The sequence below is a fragment of the Bos javanicus genome, chromosome 11, assembly GCF_032452875.1.
Source record: "Bos javanicus breed banteng chromosome 11, ARS-OSU_banteng_1.0, whole genome shotgun sequence".
In the NCBI taxonomy this organism is placed as follows: Eukaryota; Metazoa; Chordata; class Mammalia; order Artiodactyla; family Bovidae; genus Bos; species Bos javanicus.
The window spans coordinates 93,528,172-93,549,117 of record NC_083878.1 but is presented as its reverse complement, the minus strand read 5'-3'; the positions used below and the strand labels follow the sequence as shown (position 1 = coordinate 93,549,117).

The window sequence follows — 20,946 nt, the reverse complement described above, 5'->3', positions numbered from 1 at the left end:
GTGGGTCTAGTGTAACCTCTGTTTAGCTTGACATAGGTATCCAAGAGGGACAATAATTTTCCATCCCTGGCTCTTCAACCCCTCTGAGGGCTTACCTGGGCGGTGTCCCATGTAGCACCAAGGATGGAGTACCAGGCAGGGATATCTGGGCTCAGGATCCCACTTGAGCCTATAAAGTGTCCATTTGGCCTCTCTGAATGCTTCCATTTTAACAAAGGACAACTACTGTCTCTCCATCTCTCCCAAATTTAGATACAGCTGTTAGTTCTGTTAGGTAGAATAGGGAAAACATATAAAAGGAGGAGCCAAAGCACTTTCCCACGGACTCTCTCTCTCCTGCGTGCATGCACGCCTGCTCTCTCTCTCTCTCTCTCTCCCCCTCCCCACGCACTCCTCCACTCTCTTCTCTTTGAGTCTTTGGCTTGGCATGCCCTCACACTTCGAGGATAGATTCTCCTGCTATCTTCTAAATAAAATAGAGCTGTAACACTGATTTGCTTAAGAGCTATAACATGGTTTGTCCAAGACCCAAGAGCTGTGACGCGCCGAGGGCTTTAACGTCCGTCACTCCAAATCTTTGTTGTGATGAGACAAAGAACCGAGGAACATACACTCGCGTGACAGTTCAGTAGCTGTGGCTTTATGTCACTATCCTCTAACAAAAGGGAGGATCATAGCCTTTGAACCTAACCTTAGATCACCCTTCCCTGGTGACCCCAAGTCTGCTCAGATATTTGATTACCATTCCTTGCTGCCACCACTATGGAAAACCACCAGCTTCAGACTGTCGACTCTTCTCAACTCATGAAAGCACACAGAATCCCTACATCAGGGTCTCGACATGCCCCACCAAATACATGTTGCTCATTTCCTGTCACTTAGTGATTCTGGATCACATCTTACAATTCAACCACCTCACTGTCTTGCATTTCTCCCTTCACCTGCATCTCCAGGTTCAAATGCAGCCTCCTATAGGGAGCATTCCTTGGTGACCTGATTAGAATGATATATCTGTCTTCTCTGCTCCCTCAGTACATGAATTTCCATTAAACACAAATCATGTTTATTGTTACATAATCTTTCACTTAAAGTAAGGCAACTAACATTTATTTACTCAGGAATTTATAAGTCTCTCTGACACAAACCACACAACAGCCTCATAACATATACATTTATTTTCTTCATTGTACAGTGACTGAAAAAAATAAGGTATCTGACAAAATATAACTCGAATCAGGGACTCTTTGAAGCCAAACTGTATAGTTGAACTACTCCCCTGAAAGGCCTCTCTCTTTTCTTTGACAAAATTAAAACTTTTATGTTAAGAAACAGCCTTCTATTTACTAAGGGACCTAAAATATTGCCTTATTTTTTTTCTTTGTCAGATTAAACATGAAAGCTTTTGGAGCCCTGAATCAAACCCAGGCCTTATTCCAGATGAGCATGCGTGTTCAGTTGCTCAGTCATGTCTGACTCTTTGCAACCCCGACTGTAGCCTGCCAGGTTCCTCTGTCCATAGGATTTGCCAGCAGAAATACTGAAGTGGGTTGCCACTCCTAGGGATCTTCCCAAATCAGGGATCGAACCTATGTCTCCTACATTGCAGGAGGATTCTTTTACTACTGAGACACCTGGGAAGTCTCTTATTCCAGACACTATGTGCTATATATTGTTCAGGATCCAGATATCTTATCAGTAAAGCCATATTTTATTAATTTTAACACACTTTTTTATTCTTTAATATCTCATATTGAGGTTCATTTAAGTTTATGGCATGTCACAAATAATTGGGAGCATTTTTGTCAATGGTATATTAAAATAATGTATTTTATAATAGATGGTATTTTAGGTTTAATTAAATACAATAATCTGGAGTTAAGGAGGTAAAAATGATGTTCAGTTCACCTATGAGCGCATCAGTCCATAAGTATTTGTTTTATGTTTACCATGAGCTATACACTCTGTTATCCACTGAGGATATACAGCTCCAAGTAAAAGAGACATAATTTTCCCTTGGCTCTAACACATTAGAATCCCATAGCACCTAGCACCCATCCTTTACTGCAGAGGTTCAAGTTCAAGTGAAAGTTACTCAGTCATGTCCAACTCTTTGCGACCCCATGGACTATACAGTCCATGGAATTCTCCAGGCCGGAATTCTGGAGTGGGTAGCCATTCCCTTCTCCAGGGAATCTTCCCAACCCAAGGACTGAACCCAGCTCTCCCGCATTGCAGGCAGATTCTTTACCAGCTGAACCATAAGGGAAGCCCTTACTGCAGGGAGTGCTCAGTAAATATTTATGATATTGACCTAAGCATGGACTAAGCTAGCTGCTTAAGCAATATTTTCCAATGTTAGAAGATGGTAACAAAAATTCCCTTAGTTCTTTGGTTCTACAGTTATTTAACATTTTTCTTATTCATTTCATTCCAATTCTAAAATGTCAATATTTATTTCTGTAAAACAGGATTATATTTTTTAAAGTAAAATTTTCATTTTTCTTATCCTATTTGTGTCAAAGTAGAGACCTAAATAAATAAAAACCACTAGGTCATTGTAATTAGCACTCATTCTGCTAGTCACTGCTTCTCCTGAGAACTCTACTGTAATTAGATGGTGTAATTAGTAGGTTTCATTTTTAAAGAAAATATTTTACTGTTCTAGAGAAGAAGAAACAGACTGCTATGGAGTCTGTTAAACCTATGAATTAGGTTTAGCTATCAAAATGATATGTCTTTATCTAATTACTACTGTTATTGAGTAGTTTTAAATACCAGAACATTGATATTAATTCAAACTAGAGTGTAATAAATATAAGATGCAATATCCAGGGTAGCATGAAGAAAATAGTTAAATATATATACATATATATATGTATATATATGGAAATAAGAGTAAACTAAAAGAATAAATTAGATACAAAAGAAGAAAGTAATGGGGAACTGGAGAACAAAAAAGACATAAGACATGTAGAAAACAATAAATTGGCAGAAGTTAAGTCCTTCTTTAGCTACAATTACTTTAAATGTAAATGAATTAAATTGTTTAGTTAAAAAGACAGTGATTGGCTGACTGGATTAAATCAAACAAATGTGATCTAAACATTAACTGTCTACAAGAGATTCACTTTAGATCCAGGGACACAAATGAAAGTGAAAGGGTAGAAAAAGATACTCAGTGAAAATATTAACCAAAATAGAGCTGAGATGGCTTTGATAATTATCAGACAAAATAGACTTTAAATCAAAAAAATGTTACAAGGGGTAAAGAAGGACATTATTTATTGGTAAAAAAGTCAATACCTCAAGAAGATATAAATACTGGGACAATATTCATATATCAGAGTTCTAAAGGAAGAGTGGAAAAAAGCTGCACAAAAATTCTTAATAATTGCAATTTGACAAGTCATAATAAGACAGAGTAAATTATCAAAGGGAAAATGTGGAAACAACGCTAATCTAAGGCTCCTCTTTGAGAATAAAAAATAATATCAGAAAAATTTTTCTGTAAGGAGATAATTAGCTCTAATCAGAAGGATATTATGAAATTTATCCTTTGAACTTAAAAGAGCATTTTTCAGATGTTGGTCTATAAAATGATAAAAATTAGAAAGAACTAAAGGAAGGTCTTTTGCTAACCAATTAATCATATTGAAATGAAGGTCTCAATGTCAGTTAGACTTAACTATGCTTATCATAAATGCAGGTTTACTCTGTTGCCTTTTCTTTCCAGTTAATATTAGAGGTAAGACTTTTCTGCTCTTAAACTGCTTTTTATTCAGTCATCAAAAGTGAAAATTTGTTTGAGATAACTGTAAAAAGTCATCAAACACGTCTAGGAGAAGAGATAATGACTGTTTATAAAGTACATTTTTGAAATTGAAGTGTAGTTGATTTACAATGCTGTATGAGTTTCAGGAGTACATCAAAGTGATATATATATGTGTATCTGAATATATGCTTAATTATATATTCCTTTTCAGAATCTTTTCCATTATAGGTTATTGCAAAATATTGAGTACAATTCCCTGTCCTATACAGTAGGTCCTTGTTGATTATCTATTTTATACATAGTAGTGTGTATATGTTAATCTCAAATTCCTAACTTATTCCTCCCACACTTCCCCTTTGGAACCACATTTATTTTCTATGTATGTGAGTCTATTTCTGTTTTGCTTATAAGTTCATTTGTATTTTTTTTAAGATTCTGCATTTAAGCAATAGCATATGATATTTGTTTTTGTCTGGCTTACTTCACCTGGTATGATAATCTCTAGGTCTGTCCATGTTGCTGCAAATGGCATTATTTTTTATGGCTGAGTAGTGTTCCACTGAATATACATGTGTATACCCCACATCTTCTTTATCCATTCTTCTGTTGGTGGACATTTAGGTTGCTTCCATATCTTGGCTACTGTAAATAGTGCTTCAGTGAACACTGGGGTGCATGTATCTTTTTGAATTATGATTTTCTCCGGATATACGCCCAGGAGTAGGATTGCTAGATCATATGGTAGCTCTATTTTTAGTTTCTTAAGGAACCTCCATATTGCTCTCCTTAGTGGCTGTGCCACATTACATTCTCTTAACAGTGTAGACGGGTTTGTTATACAGTGCATTTTCATTCATTGTTGCCAGTATAACTAAACTGTAGATGAAGTCTCTGGTTTAAAAAATATTTTTCTACTCTCCTGGGTCATCCTTTCTCCCCAAATTATAAATGAGTGGAGCAACTTTTAGTTTAGAGATAGAATCACAAGTCAGTTGTACCCCTTCTGATGAAGTTAAGAAAGACATTTTGAATTAAATGACTCTGTTTCTAAACCTAAATATACCTTGGTGCTTTAATTAGGGTTCAGCAACTTGCATTTCCCCTCCTGTCATGGGAACAAACCCAGGCACCTGAGAGAGCATGATCTTATTGGCAGGGTATCTGTCTTTGAATTCCTGCTCCCTGTCCTACGAGCTAAGTGATTTGAGGCAAGGCACTTCTCTTCGAGCCCCAATATATTTAATCCATAGAACAGAATTAATAAGGTTGACCTCATTGGATTGTGAATATTAAATGAGATCACATGGTAAAAGTAAAGACTTGCTTATATAGATCCCCTTAATTTCTTCTTACAGTGTTCATCCTACTTGTAATGACTTCTTCCATATCAGCTGGTCTGAAAGACCCATGAGGGAGGGGACATATTTCATTTCATTTATTACTGGATCACCAGCATCTAAGACAGAGACTGGTGAATAGTAGATGCCCAGTGGTTTTTCTCAACGTGTACCTATTATGGCCTAACAATGATTGACATACATGTAGCACCAGTGGGATAGGGCTAAGATTGAAGAGAGGGATCACAGTATATATGATTTTTTCAACTAAGCAGAGGAAAGTGATCCTCAGTGTCTGGAGGAAAAACAAGAACCTATGGATGATATTGATGTTGCTGCTGCTGCTAATAAAAATGACAGTAAACAACGCTGATGAGCAATTGCTGTGTTAAGTACCTGTGATGGATATTGTCATTCCCAGATCCTCCCTTAGGAATGAAGGACTTATTTGCCCCAGTAATTGCAGGGCGGGGAGCTGCTGACAGACAGCCCTCTGCTATCAGCTCCCTTTGGAGTACTGACAAATACTCATGCTCAAGCTCAGTCACTCAGTCATATCTGACTCTTTGTGACCCCATGGACTGTAGCCCACCAGGCCCCTCTGTTCATGGGATTCAGGCAAGAATAACTGGAGTGGGTTGCTATTTCCTCCTCCAGGAGATCTTCCAGACTCAGAGACTGAATCCAAGTCTCCTGTGGCTCCTGCATTGGCACGCAGATTCTTTACCATGGAGCCATCTGGGAAGCCCATAATTGACAACATTGTGTAAATTTAAGACATATAGTGTGATGATTTGAGATATTTAGATATTGTGAAATGATTATCACAATAAGGTTAGTCAACACATCTGTCGCCTCACCTAATTATTGTGTGTGTATGATGAAAACACTTAAGATTTATTGTCTTAGATCTGTGTTTGTGCACCTGAGACTTATATCTCACTTTTTTGCCTTGTGAATCCTTACAATAACCCTTTACAAAAATCCCCTTGGCAACGTTGAATTTTACTCAAGTCCTGTGCTCCTGGAAGACAAAGTTAGAAGAACCCATCCATCCTTTTGTGTCATGGAAAATGGCTGAACTTTGACCCACCCTCAGCCAGAGTCAGAATACAACCCCTCCTTAGTGACTCCTCTGTAGCATCCATTGACCTCAGGGAAAAACTTACCCTGATCAACTATCCAATCTCACCGCTGCCACCAGTTCATCACACTTTGCTATGCATGGTTCTTTCTAGCCTCATTCTCTTCTCCCTTTTGAAAAAGTCATTTTCTTTCTGACCTTTGAGACCCTGCAGATCTCATGGTGCGGGTTCCTCCCAGTTGAAATAGCAGCCTCCCTTCTATTGTCCTAGGTCTTTCCTCCCTCTTGCAATAATCCTTTCAAATAAAGTCTCTTCTTCCTTAAGTCTGAAGATATTAGTTAATTTGACTCCTGTTCCTTAAAAGTATTTGTGGTCCACAAAAAACAAAGATTTACTGTGTAACACAGGGAACTATATTCAATATCTTAAAATAACCTATAATGGAAAAGAATCTGATATATATATATGAACTGAATCACTTTGCTGTATACTTGAAACTAATACACTATAATAAAACTTCAATTAAAATTATACTTCGATTAAAAAAAGTGTGTGTTCCTCTATACCTTGTAAATCAAACAACCCAAATAGTACAACATTTTGCTCCAAATGCTTGCATTGTCTGTTATTTTGTTTCGTCAGGATCCCACAGATTTTTGGCCATCAGATTGTTGACTTATGAACTAGCACATAATCTTTGTTTCCAAGTCTGGTAGACTGGCATATGGTGGACAAGAAACAGAAATTAGTTGAACAGACAAGTGAATTCACAAACCTCTAAATTTCCAAATTCAAAAATGTATGGACTAGCAGTGACTTTAATATTTTTCAGAACTTACAAATGAACAAGAGCATTTTCTCCTACCCAATTTGATAATTTCTGTAGCTTGGCTTAAATTTGTTGAGAAAGAAGAATCCCCAGTAGTTGAAAACACCTACTACTAGAGTAACTGGTACCTGATATTTACTGCCTGGGAAAGTGGTGCAGTTGAATTCAGGTCAAATGAAATGGATAAGGAAGGGCATAATGTTTCTTTAGTTGTGCCCGGTGGAGAGCAGGAAGAAGAACACTGAAATGATGGGTACTTGAGGATGTGACCTGGAACTGGTTCATCAAGAGTCATCTGGTAGGCTGTTTTTTTTTTTTTTTTTTTTTTTTTTAATATGATAATTTTAGAAATCAGGTCCTGAGTCTTTGAGGTGGTGCAGAGGAAGGAGTCATTCTGATCTTTATAATCAGAGACAGAGATCTTGTTATTGAGGAGCCTTTGGACTAATGTGCTGAAGTCTCTCTCATGCACACACAAACACACTCAGATTTAAAGGACTACATAAGAAAACTCAGCCTTATGAATAAGGATGTGTGTGTGTGCTAAGTTGCTTCAGTCATGTCTGATTCTGTGACCCTATGGATTTCAGCCTGCCAGGCTCCTCTGTCCATGGGATTCTCTTGGCAAGAATACTGGAATGGGTTGCTGTACCTTCCTCCAGGGGATCTTCCTGACCCAGGGATCAAACATACGTCTCTTATGTCTCCTGAATTGGCAGGCGGTTTCTTACCACTAACATGACCTGGGAAGCCCCATGAATAACAATACTCAGGAGTTTGAAGTGATGAAACTCAAGTCCAGGAGGGATTTTGGCAGGGTTAGAGTTCAGAGAGGGGCTTCCCAGGTGGTGGTGCAGTGGTAAAGAATCTGCCAGTCAGTGCAGGAGATGGGGGTTCAACTTCTGGGTTTAGAAGATCCCCTGGAGCAGGAAATGACAATCTGCTCCAGTATTCTTGGCTGGAAAATTCCATGGACAGAGGAGCATGGCAGGCTACAGTCCATGGAATCTCAAAGAGTTGGACATGACAGAGTGACTGAGCACAGGGTTAAGTGAAAGAGATTCTCCTTCTGAAAGGAGAATCAAAGTTTGAGATTTAGATCCAGGCACAGAGAACAAGATTCAGGTAGTCTTTGTCCCAGCCAGATAATATTAGAGACCACTGGGAAGGAGGCATCATATTCAGGAGTAGCTTCAACATACTAGCTTCAACACATGCAATAAGCATTCTTTTTATCAGGAATGAACCGCCATTGAAAATACCATCCTTCAGAATCTCATCACAGACATTAAAAACCTGCAGTCAGGAGCAAGAGATTTGTAGGATTCTACTAAGACCTCAGCTCCTCTTATTGACCTTTCACTCTGTGCATGAGTTTCATCAAGCCCTGCTTCATGTCTTTGTTTCTTAGGCTATAGATAAATGGGTTTAGCATTGGAGTCAATATGGTGTAGACAACTGTTGCTATTCTATCTTTGACTGTATAGTTGGACTGGGGCTTGAAATAGACATAGCTGATGCTTCCATAAAACAGGGTCACCACTGTGAGATGAGAGCCACAGGTGGAAAATGCTTTGTACTTCCCAGCAGCTGACGGGATCTTCAGAACAGTAATGAAAATTCTCAAATAAGAGATGATGATGCATGAAAAGGGGGTCATTATGATGGCTAATCCTTCTGTCATGACTGTGATTTCCTTGACAAAATGGGAGGAACAGGACAATTTTAGCACTGGCTGGTCATCACAGAAAAAGTGATGAATGACATTGGAAGCACAGAAGACGAGTTGGTTGGTCAAGAGAATATGCAAGAGAGAGTGGAGGTGTGGAATGCAGAAGGAGAGGACCAGGAGCAAGACACAGCGTCTGTGGTTCATGATGGTGAAGTAGTGGAGGGGGTTGCAGATGGCCACATAGCGGTCAATGGCCATGGCTGCCAGGAGGTAACTGTCTGTATTTCCAAAAGCAATAAAGAAGTACATCTGAGTCAAACACTCACCATAAGAGATTGTCTTTGTCTTTGATAAGAAGTTTGCTAGCATCTTGGGGATGATGACAGTCACATAGCAGATGTCAACAAAGGAGAGGACACTCAGGAAAAAGTACATGGGTGTCTGGAGGCGAGTGTCTGAGCGGATGGTCAGGATGATGAGCAGGTTTCCTATCATTGTGATGAGGTAGATGGGGAGAAACATTACAAAGAGTGGCTTCTGATCTTCAGGTCGAGAGGAGAGTCCCAGGAGGATGAATTCGGTGGGCCGTGTTATGTTAGTTCTTCCCATAGTCTTGGGTTCACCTAAAGACAAGTCATCATTATGAAAGATTCTTCCAACATATGATAAATTCTAAGAATTTTTCTATTTGTTCTTCTTATCAGCAATTAGAACAACTAAGAATATTACTATTACCTGGACTGTAGCTTCTTTCTATTAATGTTGAAAATTCAGAAATCAATACATACTTTAACCTCCTTTCAGTTTTCTACTGTAAAGCAAAAGTATTACAGAAAAGGGAAAGAGAAGAGAGACAGGGAGAGGGAATGAGAGTGGAAAAATTGTTTTCCGTTTGAGGATTTTCAGGAGCTAATTCATGGAAGTGTGGTCAGTAGTTTGCTCTCCTGTTTAATTGCCAGCCGACAGAATGATGATTTTCTTTAATTCAGATGTTTCTCTCTGTGTCAATGATTCTGGATGTTGAAAATCATCTGAAAAGGACGTCAGAATAGGAGATCACCCAATAATTATTCCACGCTCTTCACTCTTTGGTGAAACCTTATTGGAGTGAAACAATAAGCAGGAAGACATAAAAGATAGGCAGACAGAGATCATAGGATAATAAAAAACATTTCTTTTTAACGATAAAATCAATCCCATTCTTGGTGCCCAACCCCTGATCTAAAATGGCATGTGCTTGTTTGTGTTGGTGCAATTCTTTTCCAGTTTCCTGTCTTAGTTACAGGCCTCCCAGAAAAACTACAGGAAAGGCACCTGATCTTAGACAGGATTTCAACCCTCATGAATCTGAAAGGTGTCTTTCTTGCCTCCTCTGGGCCCTCCACATGCTAAGGGCACTGTAGACACTCATAGACTTCACCCTCTCTCAAGGGAGCATCCTTTGAGTCTTTCAGGAAGTCCCTGAAGTTCAGATGGAGGAGACACTAGAAAACAAGGCAACAGCTACTGAACTTTTGGAGTTTCTTCCCCAAGGAGGCTGGGGAGTGTCAGTGCTTTCATTCTCTCCTGGAAATCATCTTCTTGACTCAACTCCTTCAGGCCCAAAAGAGACCACAGTGACTGGCTCTCCCAAACTTCCTGAGAATCATCCTTAGTATCATTCTGTACTGTTCACACCAAAAGACAATATATAAGGTGGGAGGGCATTTTTTCAGGGTCCACATGGCTTTAGATTATAAAGACTTGAACGTCTGATGCCATCAGTAATTTTCCCATCTCTCAGGCTTAGAAGAAGCCCCTGGTTGGGTAATGTTCTCAGAACTTCAGAACATAAAAATTCATAAGGTGAAGACTTTAGATGCCAGAATTTACTCTTTACTCTTCCGTTCCCAGGTCTACTTGTAAAATACTGATGTATGACCCTTGGTTTTCGAGTCAGGAAAACCACCAGGTGAATATATTTTATGCTTTATGGAATCTTGAGTTCCATGTTCCATTTGGGCCATCTCATTTTGTGTGCACTGCAGAATTCCCAAGGTAGGACCCAAATTACACCTTCTCCCAGTACAACCATCACCCAAGAATATCCTGTTCTTCATGACTCATCACCCCCTTACCCATTTATACTATCATGCCTTTGTTTATTGACTTACATCTACTACGCCTAACCTGGGAGGCTTAAAATTGGCCTCTTCCAGGACACTTTGCTTGGTGGTCTACCATTGGACTGAGCTTGTCTTCTGTCCTCTTTTAACACTTGGGCCCTCCATTCTAAGTAAGAACTCAGTCTCTTTGTCTGACAGCTTATTGTTTAGTTGATAAGTTGTATCCGAATCTTTTCCAACCCCATGGCCTGTAGTCTGCCAGACTCCTCTGCCCATGGGATTTCCCAGGCAGGGATACTGGTATGGGTTGCCATTTCCTTTTCCAGGGGATCTTCCTGACCCAGGGATCAAACCTGTGTCTCCTGCATTGACAGGAAGATTCCTTACCAGTGAGCCACCTGGAAAGTCCCTGACTGCTTATACATTAATTTAAAAAGTTACAAATTAGGGAATCCCCTGGTGGCCCGGTGGATATGACTTGGTGCTTTCAATGCTGTGGCTCAGGTTCAATCACGGGTCAGGGGAACTAAGATCCCACAAGTCTCATGGCACAGTCAAAAAAGAGAGAAATGTCACAAATTAATAACTTAGTGAGTACTTTCTCTGTGCTATCTACTCCCCTAACTGAAGCAAATGTAGTATCTCATTTAATTACTACATCATTTTTATAAGGTAGGTGGCCTTATTTTCTTTACTTTGAAGATGAGGAGTCTGAACTCAGAGAGGTGAAATATATTGCCCAATGTAACACAACTAGGAAGTGACTGAATAAATTTTTAAAATTTCTCATGAGTTTATTTGACTCATACTTGACACTATGCTCTTAACCAGCCACTCTACTGCTTATTCATGATGCTAGCAAAAATAGTTTGCTGAATAACAATTCTCAAATAAATCATATTGCAAAAAATATGAACTATTTCTTATTAAGGTTTAAAAAGCACATTATAAGTTTAAGCTATATCCCACTAGACTGAATATTCCTTGAGATCAGTAATTATGTCTGTCAACATCTGATTGCTCCAATCAATTAATTCATAAATATTTCTTGAAGGTTTACCATATGTCAGGAATTGTACTAGATGCTAGAGATACATTGGAATATAAAACAGAGGCAGTTTCTACCAACTTTTGTGTCACCCAATACCTTTCTTTGTCCAAGATAGCAGTTCCTCAATAAACAATCACGGTATTTCCTCATTATTTTGTTTGTGGTAATTTGAAATAAAATATATAAAAGTACAAATGGGAAAATAATCTATGTTCCCATCACCCAAAAGGATTGACTACAGTAACATTTTGTCCTATTTTCTTTCAGTCTTTAAAAAAATTCATTTATTCACAAATTTTTATAGATAAAGTGCTTATTATGGGACCTGTTTCATTTGCTTTCTAAGAACTGACTCATTTTTATCCTACTAATAAGGTAGGTATTATCTTTCAATTAAAAAAATTAAAGCAATTTATTGAGGTATGAATATTTATTTATTTATTGGCTGCAATGAGTCTTCACTGCTGCATACGGGCTTTCTGTAGTTGTGGTGAATGGGGGCTTCTCTTTGCTGGGACCAGCCCAACAACGAACCGACCTGAAATGAACCGACCTGAGGGAGCGGCGCCGCCGAAGAGAAAAGAAAAAGAAGACTCAGAAATAAAGTTGCCATTCGCAGGCAAAAGCCCAGATCCTAATCCTTGCATGCCTTTTATTGTTAACATCTACTTCCTTATCAGTGCTCTAGAGATATCTGTTCTTTACAATCTCAGATCAGGATTAAATATATACAATGCACAGTCCTCAATGTCAAACCTTCAAGCCTTTCATGACTCTTCGGCTAGTGATGCCCTTTTTCAGCAACTCCCTCGAGTCTCTGGTTATGGGAAGAGTCACTAATGGTTTTCCATTGGTCACATCAATACTTCAACATCTTGTTTTCAAGATGTCTTTCCATGATGTACTTTTTACTGCTTCCAGCCCTTCGCCTGGGGGTGATGAGAAAGTCATTCTTATTTTTCAAAGAAGCCCTGTTTTTATAGTACAGGCTTGTGCATAGCATATTCCCTACACTCTTCTGCACGGGCTTCTCATTGTGGTGGCTTCCCTTCTTGACAGAGCACAAGCTCTAGGTGTGTGGGCTTTAGAAGTTGCAGCACATGGGCTTAGCTCCTCAGCGTGTAGAATCTTTCTGGATCAAGGATCAAACCTGTTTCCCCTGCATTGTTAGGCAGATTCTTATCACAGTACTGCCAGGGACGAGGTACGATTAACATGTACAAGCTTTAGACATTTAGTGTATGCAGTTCTATGACTTTGGGGTTAAGGGGCTTCCCTGGTGGCTCAGTGGTTAAAGCGTCTGCCTGGAATGTGGGAGACCTGGGTTCGATCCCTGGGTCAGGAAGATCCCCTGGAGAAGGAAATGGCACCCTACTCCAGTACTCTTGCCTGGAGAATCCCATGGAGAGAGGAGCCTGGTGGGCTACAGTCCATGGGGTCACTAGGAGTCGGACACGACTGAGCGACTTCACTTTCACTTTCACTTTCACACACCTGTGAAACCATCAACACCAAGGCCATAAACATGTTCTATACTTCCCGAAGTTTCCTCCCACACCATCTAGGATGATGGTGTTGATGAACACTTAACATAAGATCCACCTACCCCCTTAGAAAATTTTAAGCATACAGTAGAGTACTGTTAGCTATAGGTACTATGCTCTATAGTGGATATCCAAAACATTTATCCTTTGACCTTTACCTATCAGCATCTCCCGTTTATTAACCCCTGAAACCACCACTCTACTCTCTGCTTCTCTGAGTTTGGCTGTTTTAGAGTCTACCTACATTAAGTGAGATCATGCAAATATTTTTTTTCTGTGTCTGGATAGTTTCGTTTAACATAATGTCCTCTTGCATTCATGCGGTCACAAATGACAAGATGTTAAGGCTGAATAATATCCCACTGTATGTATATACTGCATTTTATTTATCCATTCATCTGTCAATGGACATTTCGGTTGTTTCCATATCTTGGCTATTATAAATAATGCTGCATGGAACCTGGGAGTGCAGCAGGTATCTTTTTGAGATCTTGATTTCAATTCCTTTAGATAAACCAAGAAGGGGATTGCTATATCACATGGTGGTTCTAATTTTTTGAGGAATTTCCATATAGGTTTTCATAGTGGTGCTTGTACCGAGTTGCTTAGCAATGTCCTACTCATTTTTTTTTAACATTAAAAATTTTTTTATTTTTTAAAAAATTATTTATTGTTTATTTCTTTAGTTTATGATCTGTGGTTTATTTTATTTTTTAATATAAATTTATTTTAATTGGAGGCTAATTACTTTACAGTATTGTATTGGTTTTGCCATACATCGACATGGGTGTATACGTGTTCCCCATCCTGAACCCCCTTCCCACCTCCCTCCACATACCATCCCTCTGGGTCATGGCAGGGTACCAGCCCCTAGCATCCTGTATCATGCATCGAACCTGGACTGGCGACTTGTTTCATATATGATATTATACATATTTCAATGCCATTCTCCCAAATCATCCCACCCTCTCCCTCCCCCACAGAGTCCAAAAGACTGTTCTATACATCTGTGTCTCTTTTGCTGTCTCACATATAGGGTTATCGTTACCATCTTTCTAAATTCCATATATGTGCATTAGTATACTGTATTGGTGTTTTTCTTTCTGGCTTACTTCACTCTGTATAATAGGCTCCAGTTTCATCCACCTCATTAGAACTGATTCAAATGTATTCTTTTTAATGGCTGAGTAATACTCCATTGTGTATATGTACCACTGCTTTCTTATCCATTCATCTGCTGATGGACATCTAGGTTGCTTCCATGTCCTGGCTATTATAAACAGCGCTGCGATGAACACTGGGGTACACGTATCTCTTTCAATTCTGGTGTTTTCTGTGTGTATGCCCAGCAGTGGGATTGCTGGGTCATATGGCAGTTCTATTTCCAGTTTTTTAAGGAATCTCCACACTATTCTCCATAGTGGCTGTACTAGTTTGCATTCCCACCAACAGTGTAAGAGGGTTCCCTTTTCTCCACACCCTCTCCAGCATTTATTTCTTGTAGACTTTTGGATCGCAGCCATTCTGACTGGTGTGAAATGGTACCTCACTGTGGTTTTGATTTGCGTTTCTCTGATAATGAGTGATGTTGAGTATCTCTTCATGTGTTTGTTAGCCATCTGTATGTTTCTTTGGAGAAATGGCTGTTTAGTTCTTTGGCCCATTTTTTGCTTGGGTCACTTATTTTTCTGGAATTGAGCTGCAGGAGTTGATTGTATATTTTTGAGATTAATTCTTTGTCAGTTGCTTCATTTGCTATTATTTTTCTCATTCTGAAAGCTGTCTTTTCACCTTGCTTATAGTTTATTATTTATTTTTTAATTGAAGGATAATTGCTTTACAGAATTCTGTTGTTTTCTGTCAAACATTATGACCCTTTGGACTGTAATCTGCCAGACTCCTCAATCCATGGGATTCTTCAAGTAAGAATACTAGAGTGGGTTACCATGCCCACTCTTCCCGACCCAGGAGTTGAACCTGAGACTCCTATGTCTCTTGCGTCGCAGGCAGATTCTTTGCTGCTAAGTTGCTTCAGTTGTGTCCAACTCTGTGCGACCCCATAGACGGCAGCCCACCAGGCTCCGCCGTCCCTGGGATTCTCCAGCCAAGAACACTGGAGTGGGTTGCCATTTCCTTCTCCAATGCATGAAAGTGAAAAGTGAAAGTGAAGTTGCTCAGTCATGTCTGACTCTTAGTGACCCCATGGACTGCAGCCCACCAGGCTCCTCCATCCATGGGGTTTTCCAGGCAAGAGTACTGGAGTGGGTTGCCATTGCCTTCTCCGGGCAGATTCTTTACCCACTTACATTTCTTCCAACAGTGTACAAGGGTTTCCTTTTTTTTTTTTTAATCTTAAAAAAACGTTTTTCTTTTTTTTTAAAGTAATAACCATTCTAACAGGTATGTGATGATAACTTATTATGGTTTTGATTTTCACTTCCCTAATAGTGATGCTGGTCATCTTTTCACGTACCTCTTGGATATTTGTATGTCTTCTTTGGATAAAAAGTCTATTCAGTTGTGCTTTGCCCAATTTTTAATTGAGTTACTTGTTTTTCCGCAAAGTTGTATGAGCTCCTTATATATTTTGGATATTAATCCCTCATCAGATGTATGGTTTGCAAATATTTTTCATGTTATGTAGCTTGCCTTTTCATTTTGTTGATGGTTTCCTTTTCTGTGTAGAAACCTTTTAGTTTAAACAGTCCTGCTTAATTATTTTTGCTTCTGTTTTCTACACATTTAATGTCATACTAAAGAAAAATTATTGCTAAGACCAATGTCAAGGAATTTTCTCTGTGTTTTCTTCTAGAAGTTTTACAGTTCCAGGATTTACAGTTAAGTTTTTATGCCAGTCTGAGTTGATTTTTGTATATGGTATAAGATTAGGGTAAAAATTCATTCTTTTGCATGTGGCTATTCGTGAGGAGTCCAAAATGAAGTATTCATTGAATTCCAGCTCCACCCAGAACTGTAAGGAACGTTTCCATTCATTCATGCAGTAAATATTTCCTGAAGGTCTGCTGTGTACCAGGGACTTTATTAAGTTCTAGAAATACGTCAGTAAATAAAATAAAGCACATGTACTCACAGAGTTTGAATTTTAGTGAGGAAAGACAGATATTAAACAAATAAAAATATAATACACCCCAAAGCCACATGGGGCATTGTAAAAAAACGTACAAGTGAACACAGTGTGACAGGGGAAGTGGTATTTCAGAAAGCACAGTCAGGGAAGAGCTCTCTGAAAGAGGAACATTTGAGCGGAGATCCGAACGAAGTGAAAGAACAGTCTCTCAAGCTCACACAATTAGAATGTCTGTTTTAAAGGGAGAGCACAAATAACTACAACAAATATATGTACATTTTTATTTTTATGTAGGTATATTTTTGTGATGTTACCTAATATGTATAAATTTAAAACAAGCTTTACTCTTAATTCTTATATTGCTTATAAACTCCAGCTCTCCAAACAACAGAAAATAAGGTTTTTTACAAATTAAATGTTGTGTAAACTATACTAACAATTTAAACTAAAAAATTAAATAAAAATAAAGTAAAGAAAATAAAGTAATTGATGAATAATGTTACATTGATGAGATGAATTACCTTTATTGGCGTTATACAATTCTAATCCAGTTCCTTATTTAATCTTTTTTCATATTGGAATTTCAACCATGCTAATGAAGATCATGTCCATTTACATAAGGAGATAGTAAAGTGAAGTCGCTCAGTCGTGTCCGACTCTTTGCGACCCCATAAACTTTAGCCTACCAGGGTCTTCTGTCCATGGGATTTTCCAGGCAATAATACTGGAGTGGGTTGCCATTTCCTTCTCCAGGGGATCTTCCCTACCCAGGGATTGAACCCAGGTCTCCCGCATTGCGGGCAGATGCTTTAACCTCTGAGCCACTAAAAGCAACCATTAATAAAATGAAGAATTTAGTTTTTGGTGCAGAAAAATTAAAACATTATACTAAATCAAAACTCTGCTAGCTAACAATTCATAAATGCCAATTTTAATGAGTTGTTTCTAGATAGCTTCATATATCTATTTTGTTTCTTTGAAGGTTTTATTAGCATGGGCTTCCCAGGTGGTAAAGAATTTGCCTGCCAATGCAGGAGAGATGAAAGAGATGGGGATTCAATCCCTGGGTTGGGAAGATCCCTTGGAGTAGGAAATGGCAACCCACTCCAGTGTTCTTGCCTGGAAGATTCCATGAACAGAGAAGCTTGGTGGTCTATAGTCTATGGGGCCAAAAAGACTCAGATTGATCACACTTGGATTAGCACTGGGATCTGGAAAAGACCCTGATGCTGGGCAAGATTGTAGGCAGGAGGAGAAGGGGTGACAGAGGATGAGATGGTTGGATGGCATCATTGACTCAATGGGCATGAGTTTGAGCAAACTCAGGGAAATAGTGAAGGACAGGGAAGCCTGGTGTGCTGCAATTCCATGAGGTCATGAAGAGTCAGACACAACTTCAGGACTGAAAAACAGCATGTTGAAATATGCAGTAGAGTGTACCCAGATAGGTAAATAAATCTAGCCACTAATACAACAATAATAGCTATTAAAATTTTTGAGTGCTCTATATCCGACAGAATCTTGAAAATATGACAAATATCTATTATTCATATCTCAACATCCTACAACTTCTGTATGACCTTTGCCAATGGTTATGATGATGTCTTGGAGGAAGACGTGATGTCATTTACAACATAAAAAAGCATGCAATGTGACCACCTGACCATCACCATGAACTTTTAGGAAGGAAGTCTGTGTCAGTCCAAATCTGCATGAAAGATATCTTCATGGAAGAGAAATCTGGGCATGATGATCTGGTCTGAAATCAGTCACACATAAAAAGCCTAGGTAGCTAAGTAGCTATTTAAAACTTTTTAAAATATATGTATTAAAAATATATATGAATAAAAATTCAAATAGCGCTGAGGACTAAAGAGTGATAAACAAGTTTTTCTCTTGTCCTGGAACTATCCAGAGGCAGGTGACCAAATAGCAATTTTTAGGGTAAGCATCCAGAAAATAGACAGTCTGTGCACTACAATCATTCACATCCACTCACCCACATATCTAAAAATGCATACGGTTCTGTTCCTTAAGTTTTTTCAATTCACAGTATATATTGAATATATTGTGAGTATATTGTGTATATTCTATGTCAGTAAACGGAAAACTTAAACTTCACACTGGAGCATCACTCCATGATGGGATTCTGTGTTCACTGTTGTATCCTAGCACCTAGAATACTGCTTGAACATAATAAGCACATACAGTTATTTCTTGGATGAATGAATATAGGTTCACTCATTTTAACAGCTTCTTTTTTTTATAGCATTCAACTGTATGTGTTTATAATAAGAAAAAAGTAGATAGATATTTAGCTACTATTGTTTGGCTTCCACAAGTACAATTGCAGACTAAAATTTTAGATGGCATTTCTGGTCAAAGGGTGTACTTTATATATATTGACAAATTTCATTTCAAAGACCTTGTATCAATTTTCCATCATAAACAATGTATGTATTCATTAATTTCCCTACCTCAGTATAGTTCAAAATACTGTTAAACTATCACATACTTTGATGTTTTCCTATATAATAATCTAAAGAGTCAGACATGACTTAGCCACTAAACAGCAACAATGATGGATATCATTGGGTTCAATGTAGGAAATGTCAGGGGAAACATTATATCCAGTTAATATTTTCCCATCATTCACAAAGCACCTTTACTAATATTTCTCAGTTGATCACAAACACCAAGAACTTGCAATCAGGCAATATGAATCTGCAGAATTGCCCAAGACTTAGCATAAAACCCATGTCACTGTGACTTTATCCTACCTATCAGTTTCCCCAAACCCTGTTTCAAATCTTTGTTTCTCAGACTGTAGATGAAAGGGTTCAGCATGGAAGTTAACATAGTGTAGATGACTGTTGCTATCCGATCCTTGACGGTGTAGCTGTTCAGAGGTTGGAGATAGACATAGCTGATGCTCCCATAAAACAGGCTCACCATGGTGAGGTGGGAACCACAGGTAGAGAAGGCCTTGTACTTCCCGGCAGTTGAAGGGATCTTCAGAACAGTGGTGAGAATCCTCAGATAAGAGATAATGATGCACATAAAGGGGGCCATCACCACAGACAGTCCTTCTGTCTTTATCACTATCTCATTGACATATGTAGATGAGCAGGACAACTTCAGCATTGCCTTGAGTTCACAGAAGAAATGATGGATAATGTTGGAGGCACAGAAGGTGAGTTGATTCAGCAAGTGGACATGAAGGAGTGAATGAAGAAATGGGATGGTGAGGGAGATTATCAGTAGAAGGACACAACATTTATAGCTCATGATGGTGATGTAATGAAAGGGTTTGCATATGGCCACGTAGCGGTCAATGGCCATGGCCCCTAGGACATAACTATCTACATTTCCAAAGGAGAGGCAGAAGTATGCCTGGGTCATGCACTCACTATAGAGGATGGTCTTTGCCTCTGATAAGAAGTTTATCAGCATCTTTGGAATAATAACTGTTGTGTAGCAAATATCAACAAAGGACAGGCTTTTCAGAAAGAAGTACATGGGGGTCTGTAAATGAATATCTGAATAGATGGCCAGGATAATGATCAGGTTTCCCATCAGAGTGACCAGGTAGATAGTAACAAAGAGGACAAATAGAGGCTTCTGGTCCTCAGGCCTAGAGGAGAGCCCCAGTAGGATAAACTCAGAAGGACTTGATATGTTGTCCCATCTCATGGTTTTGATTTTGCTAAAGAGAAGTAAAATATGAATTAATAGATTCTCCTTTCATCTGAAGCATGCATTTTCCTAGTACATTTAAGCTTTATCCTCACTGAGATATTGTAAGTACAGTATTTACCTGTGATGTTTCTTTCCTCCAATAATGTGGAGAATTCAGAGTGAAATATATTTTTCCACCTCCTTTTTAGTTTCTGAGCTACTTAGAGACATTGGGAAAATAGGGTTATAAGAGGGGTAGTAAGACCAGAGAGAGAAATGGACAGAGATAGAGAATTCCTTTTTTAACATCTACATTCTTCAATAATCATATTTTTTAGAGCAGTTTTAGGTTTATAACAAAATTGAGAGGGAGATACAGAGATTTCCCATATATTCCCTACTCCCACACATGCATCGCCTTGTGCGTTATCAACATCACTCACTGGAGTGAAACATTTTTAACAAGGATGAATCTACATGGACATACCATAATCACCCAAAGCCCATAGTTTACCTTAGAGTTCACTCTTTAAAAAAAAATTATTTTTTAATGGAAGGATAATTGCTTTACAGAATTTTGTTGGTTTCTGCCAAACATGGTTCATTGTAGTAGGGCTTGGACAGAGTTTGGGGCACAGGAAAAAGTCTTTGTTTAGAAATTTTAGTGGATAAATTTGTCTGGGTAATTACTTGTTCATTTTTGAATCATCTGTACTTTGTGTGATTCCCCCATCACTCATCCTGGGCTTTGGACACTGAATTCTGATATTATCATACAAGCTTTT

The 20,946-nt window shown here is 38.6% G+C and overlaps 2 protein-coding genes across 2 annotated transcripts; both read right to left on the bottom strand.

The window, feature by feature from the left end:
* Positions 1–8,354: 8,354 nt before the first annotated feature.
* On the bottom strand, positions 8,355–9,319 carry LOC133256572 (olfactory receptor 1L1). Its single transcript, XM_061431364.1, has one exon. The coding sequence runs from the start codon at positions 9,302–9,304 to the stop codon at positions 8,372–8,374; it is 933 nt and encodes a 310-aa protein (XP_061287348.1). The 5' UTR covers positions 9,305–9,319; the 3' UTR covers positions 8,355–8,371.
* A 9,924-nt stretch (positions 9,320–19,243) lies between these two features.
* On the bottom strand, positions 19,244–20,176 carry LOC133256571 (olfactory receptor 1L1-like). The gene has a single exon (XM_061431363.1). The coding sequence runs from the start codon at positions 20,174–20,176 to the stop codon at positions 19,244–19,246; it is 933 nt and encodes a 310-aa protein (XP_061287347.1).
* Positions 20,177–20,946: the final 770 nt, after the last annotated feature.